Source organism: Dendrobates tinctorius, unplaced genomic scaffold, assembly GCF_039654945.1.
Source record: "Dendrobates tinctorius isolate UK_male_01 unplaced genomic scaffold, ASM3965494v1 ptg000084l, whole genome shotgun sequence".
Taxonomy (NCBI): Eukaryota; Metazoa; Chordata; class Amphibia; order Anura; family Dendrobatidae; genus Dendrobates; species Dendrobates tinctorius.
The window spans coordinates 18,191,179-18,203,561 of record NW_027361752.1 but is presented as its reverse complement, the minus strand read 5'-3'; the positions used below and the strand labels follow the sequence as shown (position 1 = coordinate 18,203,561).

Below are 12,383 nucleotides of genomic sequence, written 5' to 3'. Positions count from 1 at the left end.
TTAATTTTAATTGTTTAAATCATTGGGACCTTGTCACACAGCAGCTATTCTGACGACTCCCGCCTTCGTCCCTGAGTTCTGAGTCTCCAACGAGGTCGCTCATTGGCGTCAAACACAAAAATGCATGCTGGCCAGCGGGGCACCTGTGATCAAAAAATGGCCCAGGACATTCGAGCATGATCAGCGAGAACGCAGCAGGGGCCCGGTCGCAGCTATGTGTTACATGTAGCGAGATCGCTGGCAAAGCCGCTGTTGTGTCACAAAATCTGTGACGTTTCAGCAATCTCTCTAACGATCTCGCTATGTGAGACGGGGCCTTTTTATCTGTATACCCAAGCACTGGTTCAGTGCTGGGTACACAGAAAACAAGAATGTAAACAAGTTAATAAGTAATCCAAAAAATAAGAAAAAAAGCATCACACTCCATTTAACGTATCATAAAAAAACCTAAGTCCTCTATTTTAGAAAAGTGTACATGGACAAGGTTTGTGAGGGCAGGACTAGTGCAGGCATGCGAGATAGGACAGGATGTTAATAAGTATATTACCAAAATTCACAGCTTTATAATGCCTGTAGCATAAATAAATAATAATAAAAAGTTTAGTCAATTCATGACCCTGCTCAGAAATGGTTGGGAACGTTTCTGGGTGGGCTGGTGTAGAAATTAAACTGTTACTATTGCTTCAGGATAACTTATAGCTGAATGTCCGTGTCTGTCTCTAGCTCCTTTCCCTCTCCGTAGACCATTATAACCACCAATTGTCATCTCCTATCTCAGTAATGGGAAAGTCTGTATTCACTGAACACAGATTTCACCACTGAATACAGTTTATAGAGTGAAAAATCAGTCCAAGAGAAGAAAGAAGCAGAATTCTATGTTAGGGTTCCATTACACTAAGTGATGCACCAGCGATCCCGACAACAATATGGATCACTGGTACATCGCTAAGTGGTCGCTAGTGAGCTGCCACACAGGCAGATCTTACTAGCAACATAGCAGCGGTCGGGGGTCGTTACTTACCTGTCAGACGAGGCGATCCTGACGTCCTCCCGCCCGCGTCGCTCGTCGGCGCCACAGGAAGCGCCCGACGAGAAATGGTCCAGGACGTTCTCGAGCGATCAGCGATAATCAGCGGGGGAGCCGGTCGGACGTAAGTATCAGACATAGCGATATCGCTAGCAATATCGCTGCTACGTCACAAAACCAGTGACGTTACAGCGATATTGCTAGGGATCTCGCTGTGTGTAACGGGGGCTTTAGGATAAATTACAAGGTTGCTTATTTTCAAGCGCACTATTGATTTATGGAAATAAAACAAAAATACAACGATGGTCACTCTTTAAATGTTTATACTACCAATACTATTATTGATACGAATGCACTGAGTTATTACGAATAGTTCTACAAAAAATATCCCACTTATACATGGTGACCACCACTGTACCCCGCTAAAACCCGAAAATCTGAAAACATTGCTGAGAATTTCTATGTCGTTACCTTGAACCTCGATGTACGCGCTCCAGCTGGCTTCTCCGCTTGGTGTGGATGCAGTACAGGTATACCGGCCTGTGTCACTTAGCTGAAAAGAAAGCCTGAAATTAGTATTTGGGCCGATCAGAAATGCATTGGGATGGAAAAGCAATTACTGAGGATGCTTTTGGCTTTGGATGGAGAGCTATTAGCTGTTCCAGGCAGCCAATTTGTTTCATGACTTCAAAGAAGTGGCAAAATACACGACTTTATTTGTAAAGCCGAATTAATAATAACCTTTATCAATCTAATTACTCAATTACACATGCAAATATTTGCTGAAAGTAAATTCATGTCAAAGGACATAAGCGTTGACGAGTGTCGGATTAGGACTGATTCACGGGCATTTACAGAGTAGATATTTTATATGTGCGTTCATGGCAGAAATATTAAAAGTCTACGAAAAATGTGTTATTTTCCAATTTACAATATTAAAAAAAAAAAAAGAAAAATGTTTAAAGAAAACTGACAAAATTTTTAACAAAATCAAAATCTGCCTAAGGTCTTATGCACACGGTAAAGACTGGCACACAAAGTCCCTATTATGCCACACTACAACATAGGCATATTACATGTTACCGTAGGATGTCGCACATACAGCGCTGTATTACTGAGGCATTCTTCCCAATAATGAAAAAAAAACAGAGATCCCATCAGTTCACTAGATCCGGTAATTGAATTATTCTTGTAGGGCGCGGTGCATGAAAGAGACATTGTGCCTGTCCTCAGGTAGAAAGAATGGTATAAAGGAGGTTTTCAGCAACCGCAAAAAAACATATTATAAAAACATCATTTATTTAATATGCTCTTAAAAATATAAAGAAAAGAGAATAAAAAATGAAAATGCTTACCCACGCGTTTCGAGCATTAAGAGCTCTATGACTTACGACTAACAGCTCAAATTCTCGAAACGCGTAGGTAAGCATTTCCATTTTTTATTCTCTATCTTTGCATTTTTAAGAGCATATTGAATTAATGATGCTTTTATACCATATTTTTAGAGGTTTGTTGAACATCTTCTACTTATTACCACTGTTCCCAACAACCATAGCTTCTAGAGGAGACGACCTCCATAATACAGCATCCAATGCAACAGATTTTGTTTCCAGGTTTCCTATGAAATCAGAGGTTACATTGGTACAGTAATATCATACAACGGTCATTTGAATAAGCTGAGCAGCTCCTTTCTCTGTCCATTCATCGGTGTTAACAGAGAAGTTGGCTGGCTTAGCTATTGAAATCAGCAGTAGGCCAGCTCCATTCTCACACAGCCCTGGTTAGGAGCCATCACAGAAGACCAGGTCTGTATCTAGCAAAGGACTGGAAACCAAGAAGACAGGATCGTTGACTGGAGCAGCTACTAGAAGATTGGGGTAAGTAGCAAAATTTATGATTTTTTCCCTTTAACTTTTGAAAAGACAACGTTTTTTACATTGAGTTGCCCAAATTTTTTCTCAGTTTTTAAAAAGTATTTATTTGTAACTTAAACTTGCTCTCAAATGGGAAGAATCTACATCTCTATTCTTTCTGGCTAAGAAAACAGGCACCACTAGAAGAGGTATCAGTCTGACTTGTACGAGAACAGTATATGGGGAATTTACAGTCCAGTTCATCAAAATGGATGATTTCACCTGCTTTGGAGGGGGAAATGAGCCCTTTATAGAGATGGGTGGACACCTGGTAGTTCGGGTCCGATGGGTTCTGATGAACAGTTACAAAGAGTTCTGGTTCAGGTACCGGAACAGTACCTGGACCTGAACGTAGACATCATTCACTTGAATGGGGGCCCGAACATCCAGTGTTTGCCCCGCTGTCATGTGAATGACAGCGCGGCAAACATCGCTTCTGATCGGCGGTAAAATCATCACCGGAGATTCAGACATCCGCTGTTCCCATGCTGTCAAAAGACAAGGAGAATTCCCTTCGGTGAATTTGAACTACGGTGAACTCACCTCTGCACCATGAAACTTTTTCTGACTGTGCTAGTGGTGATGTCATCGAGGTCACCACAATTCAATGGCCCAGCTGGGAACGCAGTCTCAGTGACCAGCAGTAACCTCGATGACGTCACCGCTGCTCACTGATGCTACACTCGCAGCAGCTCACTCATCAGTGGCTCCCAGCATGGACGGTTGCATGTTGGCACTGTCCAGGTTGAAAACTGTTTATCCCCCAGACATTTATTATGGCGCTGGACAGATTGACGGACAGGTGAGGTATATTGTTGCTTTTTATTTTTGTTTTATTTCAGGAGACGAGGGATTCAATGGAATGCACGTTAGGTTAGGTGAAGTCTGTGTTCGGTGCCCGTGCCCGAACAGTAATTTCAGTATGGATGTGAACTTTACTGTTCAGGTTCACCCATCTCTACCCCTTTACCTCTAGAGCCACTGTGTGGCTGCATAGGTTGCTCCAATGACATGTCCGCCCCTGGTGTGCATCCAGGCTAGAATTTCATATACACTTAGGTTGGACGTAGGCTTTATTTTTTATTATGTATAATATACCAACTGCGCTAGTGTGCAGGGTTGATTCCGCAGCGAGTAAGAACCCCCCACACCACCAGGGGTGGAAATAAACAATTTAAACATCTCCCAAGATGGCTGCTTAATGTCCCGTGTAGCCAATTTAAGAGAGCACATCGTAATTGCTCCAGCCCCACACAGTATGACCGTGAGGCAAATACTCTTACCAAAAAATTTTTGGACAAAGGGTGCGATTATCAACATTTAAAAGATACCCAAGTCAAGGTGAAAGAGATCCCTCAAGGTCAATTACTGTTTACTAACCAATTAATAGAGGAAGAGGTGCCTAAAGAAACCGAGCAGATAACTGTACCAATCATTACACAATATAATTCAAATATTCACTTATTCAAAAAAATTGTTAATAAACATTGGGATCTTCTAAAAGAAGATAAGATAATTGGAGATAAATTATCCCAACATCCGCGATTTGTGTTTAAAAAGGCCAGAAATTTAGCCAATATTATTGCCCCTACAGTACGGAACTCTATTTTTCCAAGTGTTACTTTGGGTCCTTTTAAGGAATCAGTAAGAGGCTTTTTTCCAATAACAGATTTCATTACATGCACGACTCAAGGCGTTATTTATGTTATAGAATGTCCGTGCAGAAAAATGTATGTGGGACGCACTAAGCAGCCACTTAATAAGCGCATAGTGGAACATCTTCGCAATATAAGATCTAAGTCTGACAATCATCCTCTATCTAGACATTTTTCATATGTTCACAAGGGGTCTCTGCGGGGTATTAAAATAATGGGTATCAAAAAGGTCCATAAACACTGGCGCAATGGGGATTTTATTAAATTAATGTCAAAAGAAGAAACCAGGTGGATTTTTGAATTGGACACTTTAAAACCGAGGGGACTTAATAATGAGGTGGAACGGTTTGCTTTTGATTAACATTATTTGTTTGTGCTAGCTATTCATTGCTGAGCCAAGGGTATTTAACCCCACCGAGTGCATGATGAGCCATCCCTGAGGAAGGAATCCGTGCTATTCCGAAACTAGTTGGAATTTTGGCTCAAGCAGCACTCTCGTTATCAGACATCATGTGACTGCGGGCGCCACGTGATCTGGATTATCATCGCAGGTCCTGCCGGACTCACACCACGCTGACCGCGGGTGTCTACAATCTATAATGCGGCTGGTATGCTGACCGCCGTTGGATTGTGTCTACTCTGGTGAGCGATCATTTATGCTCTTTTCCCTGCTCTCACGCCATTCACGCGGGATCTATCACTATCGGAGGATTATTGGACGTTTGCCTGCACCTGGAGCCTGTTACCAGCCGGAACAGAGCTCGGTGATTTATTTGTTTTTTTATCTACAGATTGAGAGACTTCCTAAACGATTAGCAAGTATATGCCGCTGGCTTCTACTGCTTAAAAGTCCGCTCACAGCGGTGAATCTACTGCTTAAAAGTCTGTTCACCTGGCGTTTTCCACTGTACTCCTATTCAGAGGTAATAGTCACAGTGGGGGTATGTGCAAGTTACATTTATAGCACTTTATGGTTCCCCCAGTGTGTTTGTTTCTGTTTTTATTTATGTCTGCATAGTTATATGGTAGGTGTTTTTAATTAACTATTAGAACGCAATACCGACCATGTTCTTAGTCACTAGAGCCTAACCCGGACACTTCACTTTTTTTTTTTTTTTTTTAAACCTATGTTTTGTTCTGTCTTTTTTGCAGTTTGATCCATCAATACTCAGTATCTTCTAGCAATTAATGCTTATGAGTTTACTGTCTTGATCTTACAAGTAACTATATATATATATGTATACACAGTATATATATGTTTTTATTCTCCATTGATTCACAGCACGAGTATCATTTTGTTAAAATTGTTTATTTTTTATTACTTTTTATTATATAAAGGACCAGTTTTAAGAAATCGTCTGCTTCTTAAATAAAATGTTTATGCATTGCTGCCACACGAAAGTGAATCCAAATGTTTTATTTCAACATTCACTCACAGCTAAGTGTGCTGTACGTGTTTACACGGACCCATTGACTTGTATGGGTCCGTGTGATCCGTGCTGTTGCACAAAAACGGCCATGTCAGCGCCTTTTGCACACAGACACACGGTCCGTGAAAACACGCTGACATCTGCATAGACACATTCATTCGAATGTGTCTACGTGTGTCAGTGTCTCCGGTACGTGAGAAAACTGTCACTACACGTACCGGAGACACTGACATGTGAAACTGCCCTTATATACAGTTCTGAGTAAATCTGGCCTGAGAAGCAATCAACAGTCCTGTCAGGTGTAACTAGACAAATGAATATTTATAATGAATATATTTATTTTCATCATTCCGTTCTATTTTTTTATACATTCTAATCATTTTGTATACTTTATTTACTTTTTTTATTCATGTATTTATTACATAAATATGCAAAATGTTAAATTAACAAAAAAAAAAAACGATGCTTGCTCCGGTAACACTGTAAAATTGATAATGAGATGTAACTACTATGGGTTATCATGTAACAGACCAACTTTGCTGGCACCTTAGCGTATCTGATCTGCAGTGCTCCTGCGTCCAGCTGCTTGATGCGCGACTCCTGGGTGTTGACGAGCATACCATCCTTTCTCCAGTGGATTGTGGGAACTGGAATTCCAGTAGCGACACAATTTAGGAGTAAAGTGCCATCAACAGCTACTGTTTGGTTCTGAGGACCTTGGCGGATGACTGGTGGGGGACGGTCGGCGACCACTGCGAAAGAAAACAACAGGAAATATATGTCTGCAACTGGGAGTAATTTTCTAATCAATCAAGCGACAGCGGTTGCTGTAGGCTTCAAAACAAGCTAAAGATAATTAAGCAAGTAATTAAACTAGGAATCATGCATTATTCAGGGGGAATTTTCATGATAAGCAAGACACAAAATCCCACAACATTTTCTCTTGTCTGGAGGAAAAGATGCTCACTACTTGCTGGCATTTTCCAAGCATCCTATGAAAAATCAGGCGACTTGAGAAATGCAACAGGAATTTTCATTTCACTTCCAATGACTTAATAGCATGAAGTGCTGAGTGGCAAAAGATAGAGTTTCACCGTTCCTATCCACAAAAATGACACAGTGGGGTGAAAGAAAAACATTAGTTCATCGCAGAACGATCCATTTCTCGGCTATTATCCATTTTACACGAATGCAAAAACAGATGTTTGGATGACATGCGATCGAAGCTCTGCAACTGGCATCTGAATTGTTAATATTATAGCAGTTCTCCAACAACTTCACAAAACTTCAAGGAAACCTGCCAGCAGGATTTCATCCCTCAAAATATTTATGTCCATTCAAGCTCTTTCAAAGATAAGTCCAACAATACCTTTACATGGCCAATCCATTCCTCCATTACTGAGAAATTAGCGTTTCAATTGACATACAGATGAGGCTGAAGAGCTACTGTAGAACTGAAACCTCTGCCACTCCAGCTCTTCTCCCCACCCAGTGTAGCCGCCTCCTGATTGACTGACAGCATCTATGCTGTGTGTTGTGACACCGGGGAGTGTGTACGAGAGACCTCCACCAGAGGGAGATAGAGAAGAGGACTCAGTAGGGTACTACTAGCGGAAATCAGCGGTGCCGCAGTGGCCACCACAAGGGGGCGTAAGGGATGTCAATCAAGCCGGGTTGGTAACAGACAGGAGTGAGGTACCAGAGGGGAGAAACGAATGCGTAGTCAGAAGCAAGCCAGAAGGTCAGAGCCAGTCGGTAGCGGAAATATCGAAGACGCTAGACAGTAACACAGGTCAGTGTACAAGCCGGGTCAAACACAACGGGGTCCAATCACAGGGGGAAAAGGCTAAGTCAGGGAAGGGTACAGGGAGCGTTCAAACAGCAAGAGGACAAAACAGGATGTAACGGGGTCAGCTGCTCAAGCCGGAGACTGGAACTATCGCTAGCATGGGCTGTCAGCAGCAGCGCAGAGAAATAGCCGACCACGCACCAAAGAGAGGCAGGGAAAGATTAACCCACACATGACCAGGACGGGGAAGAGATGGAAGAAAGCAAAGCCCGACCTTGATCATGACACTGTGTGATTTCAGGCAAAGGAGCAGTCAAGCAGGAGGAGGTGGCACTGGGCAGGGAATAGAGGTGGAGTGCCAGGAGCTTTAGATCTATACCCTCAGATCAATTCAAACACTGATTTCTCAGTAATGAAGGACTGGACTGGCCATGTAAAGGTATTTCTGAACTTGCATTTGAAAGAACTACATGTACATATAAATAGTTTGTTTGGGTTAGTGAAATATGGCTGACAGATTCCCTATAAGCAAACTGAGATTAGGTAAACGTGCAGGATAGCTCATGGTCATTCTTAGGAACACTTTCAAACAGAACATGGGGGTCTTTGTATAAGGGCTGGTTAATACTAGAAATTGTTAAACTGACAACTCAACAAATTTCCGATCGAAAGAGAGAATGAAGGCGGATGGGGAAAAAAGGTGAAAAAATGAATTGAGAAATTAAAGGGAATCTGTAGGTAGGATCAAGCCTCCTAAGCCGTATATATGAGCATGTAGATCATAGGAAGCTGAATAAAATCATACCTTGATATCCACAATCCAATGTCTTGTTCCAGAGAAATCCATAGTTTTCTTATATGTAAATGAGCTATTGAGGATTATGGGATGGACATAGATCTGCACTGGACTCTGCCTCCAGAGATTATTTTAAATGAAAGGGGGTTTTAACAGTGTGATATGTAATACCCGATCTCTGCTCTCCTGATCGCACTGCAGAACTGTGTATGATTATGTGGAACTCAGCAATAAAGGAGGTAAAATATAACTTTTAATAATTACTTTAAAAATATCCCACTTGGGGCCGTGATTGTCAAGAAACAAACTTCAGTTCTGTTGTTTTCTGTAAATTGCATGTCTCACACAGGTGACGCCCCATTCATTTATAATAAGCTCTGGAGGCAGATTCTCATGCAGATCAGTGTCTGGCCCATAGCCTGGAACAGCCCATTCACATACAGTATAACAAAAACATGGATTTCTCTGGAATAAGACATCAGATCACAGATATCAAGGTATCATTGTATTCAGCTTCCTATGACTTGTGTGCGCAGATACACGGCTTAGGAGGATTGATCCAACTGACACATTCCCTTTAAAGAATAAATACAAATGTGTCAATCTTTTAGAAATAACCCGAGATGTGTACAAGGTGCCAAGTTTTGAAAAACAAATATTTTGCTGTACTCTGTTGAGAAATGATAATGCTATTATATGTGTCTATTTGTGTCTAATTCTGTCACAGCTCATTTTTGGCTGCTCCAATAATATGGGAACTTAAAGGGATTCTGTCACATACAGAAATGCTATTTATCAACAGATATAAGGGTAATCTGCAGTAGTGACTAAATCCTGGTAGAGCGCCCCAGTCAACTGGGCGGTGCAGGGAGCGGTTAAAATCTGCGACTGCATCTCTAATCACCACCCTTCACTTTGATTGACAGCCTACACTACACACACATGCTACACACACACTGAAGAGCAAGTTGTCAATCAGTGTGTCCGGATACTAATTACACCCTTGGTCATTTTGTAGTGGTGATTGTAACAGCTCCCTGCACCACCCCTGTGACTGGAAGCGAGTGGCTTCAGAGAGAATAACACTTAATTTTCTCCCTGTAGCTGCTGCTCCAATAAGTCAACAGGATTAAATCACTATTTAACTGCAAATTAGCCCTATATCTGCAGTTAAGTGGCGTTACTGGAAATGACAGATTCCCTTTAACACACTAGCCAGTAAGTATGTCCCAACGGTTTAGTAAATCCTGCCCGTTGGCTTTTTTCTACTTTACTATATTAGTTCCATCTTTAATATAGCAGTGCCAAAACCACAGTGTGACTTTTATAAACCATTCTGAAAACTAGTGTTTCAGCTATGTGCCAATCAATCCCAGAAATAGTTCTTATAAGATCAATAAACTATTTTATCACATAGCGTAATTCTTTCCAGAGATAATATTGGTAAAATATTACCTTTATGTCTATAGAAAAGTCACACACTGCGCTGACACTCCGCACATCGGGGAGCCAGAGATTGCGCTCCTGGCACTGACAGCCAATTATAAAACCCAAACAGCACTAATTAAAAGCATGCGCTACACAGAAAGTTGTAAAACAAGGAGATGCTGGGAAAGACGTCTCTTTTAGGGGAAGGATTACAAAGATAAGGGAATTCTCTGTGTAATTGAAAGCTTTTGAATTAGAAACTGTTTGTACTTTACCATCAGTAACCTCTAAATAGGCCTTTGTTGTAATGCTGCCTGCCACATTTAGAGTCTGGCAGATATAATAGCCAACATCAGACTTCTGGACATTAACGATCGTGAGGTCACCGGTTTGAGACACTGAAAAACGGCTGGAGGACTGAGGAGGTTGGTAGGAAAAGAGAAGATTCTGAAAAAAAGGTGGAAAAAATAGCATTAATGTTTGAAAACAGTGATGGCGTAATTCTGGAGAAAATATTGCAAATGTTCTCATATTCCGTAAGTGCTTTGGGATTTATGTGCTTTAATAAGCATTCTCCTATAGTTTTATTTTATTTAGAAACCTTAGCAATTCAGTTAGACAGAAATGTTTAAGGCCATCAACATATTAGGGCTCATCTCACACTGCAATGCATAGACTGGCTGCAGCTCTCCCGACCTGATCATGACACCTTCATATACTTATATGAGGCTGTTATGCTTGGGTAACCCTCGGACAGTCTGTGCATTAGCGGCCTGTGTTCGGACAAATTTGCAGGGATGTCTGCATGAGCCCACAGACTAATGTGTCATGCATGCAAGTGGCACACGTAGTTCGTGGACCCACTGTGTCACAGAGTTGGGTTTAAATAGGAAGGGGCATAGTCAGGCGGCTACCTGATGCTCACCGGAGCTTCTGATGATGGAGTCACACTTGAGCTGCAGGTAGCCACTAGGTAGTACTCCTAAGTAGTTTCTGGCACTGCAGATGCTGATCCCAAGCATCAGATTCTCCAAATCGGACTGGACTCGGACTTCATTCAGACTACTCTTCGAGCAGAGCGGATACTGACATGGACTACTTGGATAAGTACACACTCAGACACAAGTTTCGTTTCAGGCTCCTGCTGCACAAGGACCAGGGTTTTGGGTTCAGGCACAAGCAGCACAAGGACAAAGGGAGCAGGTTCAGGCACTGGCCACACAAGGCCAAGGGGTTCAGGTTTAGGAACCAGCCACACAAGGACCAGGGGGCCTAACAACTCATTAGTTCTACTCAAACTAACACAATAACGAATCTATGTTGCTTAGGTACCTCCCTATTGGAAAGGGTGCCTTTTATACAGGATGCTTCCCAGCTATTGGCAGGGGGCATCTTTGCAGATGTGTGCTGGCCTCTTTAGAGCAGGGGAGTGTGCACACTAGCACGCTGATAGAAGTCAGTGCACAAAGAGATCAGGGAGGTGAACGCACAGCTGCAGTGGTATGCTGGCATCCCTGCATGCAGGGGTGCCCACATCTGTGTTACATAATGTTGATTGAACCTGCTGATATAAAATGGTTCAGCCATTAGTCTAATGTGTATGGGAGCACTGACCCACTCATTGGAGGAGATGTTTGATTGGACAAGTCCAATTTCGGACTGCCAATCACATTGTACTCATGGAGTTAAGCCACTGACCGACATTACAGCCAGTGACTTTCTCATACAGAACACAGTAGAGCACAACCAAATGAAAGCTCTTATGTATGGGAGAGTTGACTGAGATGGCTGTTGGTAGAACGATCAGCCGAATCAGTGCTGGGCAGACAATCATCTAGTGTGTATAGGGCGGCTTGGGTGTTTTTCATGACTAATAATTGTATTTCTCTGTAGATAAGGCACTGCACAGAAATACGTCATCAATAGCAAAAGAGAAGAGGTCAATCAAGGCCCCTTCTAATGGCCTGTCTCTGTAGCATTTACACCACTTTACAAAGGCATGTAAGTGAAGTACACAGTTGAAAAAGTGCCTCCCCTGCTGCAGATTAAGCCAACGCAACTTTATCCCAAGAAGGTGGGCTGAAATCCTGTCCCCATTATAGCATGTAAGAGTAAGTGAATTATGTGCATTATATGTGTATACAGTATATATATATACATACATATGCTGTAGAGTACTATGCAAATGCTTTAGCATGTGTGGAAAATAAGCTTCAAAGTGAGAATACTTTCAAAAATAGAAGTATTCATAGTTTATATTTATAAGTTATCAAAATGCAAAATGAATGGACAACAACAGAGAGGAACCTAAATCAATGTTTGGTGTGACCGCCTTGATGGTATTG

The 12,383-nt window shown here is 41.9% G+C and overlaps 1 protein-coding gene across 4 annotated transcripts in view; it reads right to left on the bottom strand.

Moving 5' to 3' along the window:
- ROBO1 (roundabout guidance receptor 1) overlaps nt 1-12,383 on the bottom strand; it is a 1,387,368-nt gene that overhangs the window by 102,993 nt on the left and 1,271,992 nt on the right. For all 4 annotated transcript variants that reach the window (XM_073584451.1, XM_073584454.1, XM_073584452.1 and 1 more), the window contains 3 exons: nt 10,314-10,485; nt 6,572-6,777; nt 1,499-1,580 (listed from right to left, as the gene is read on the bottom strand). In XM_073584451.1, coding sequence (XP_073440552.1) covers nt 1,499-1,580; nt 6,572-6,777; nt 10,314-10,485 — 460 coding nt within the window. The remainder of the gene's footprint in view (nt 1-1,498; nt 1,581-6,571; nt 6,778-10,313; nt 10,486-12,383) is intronic.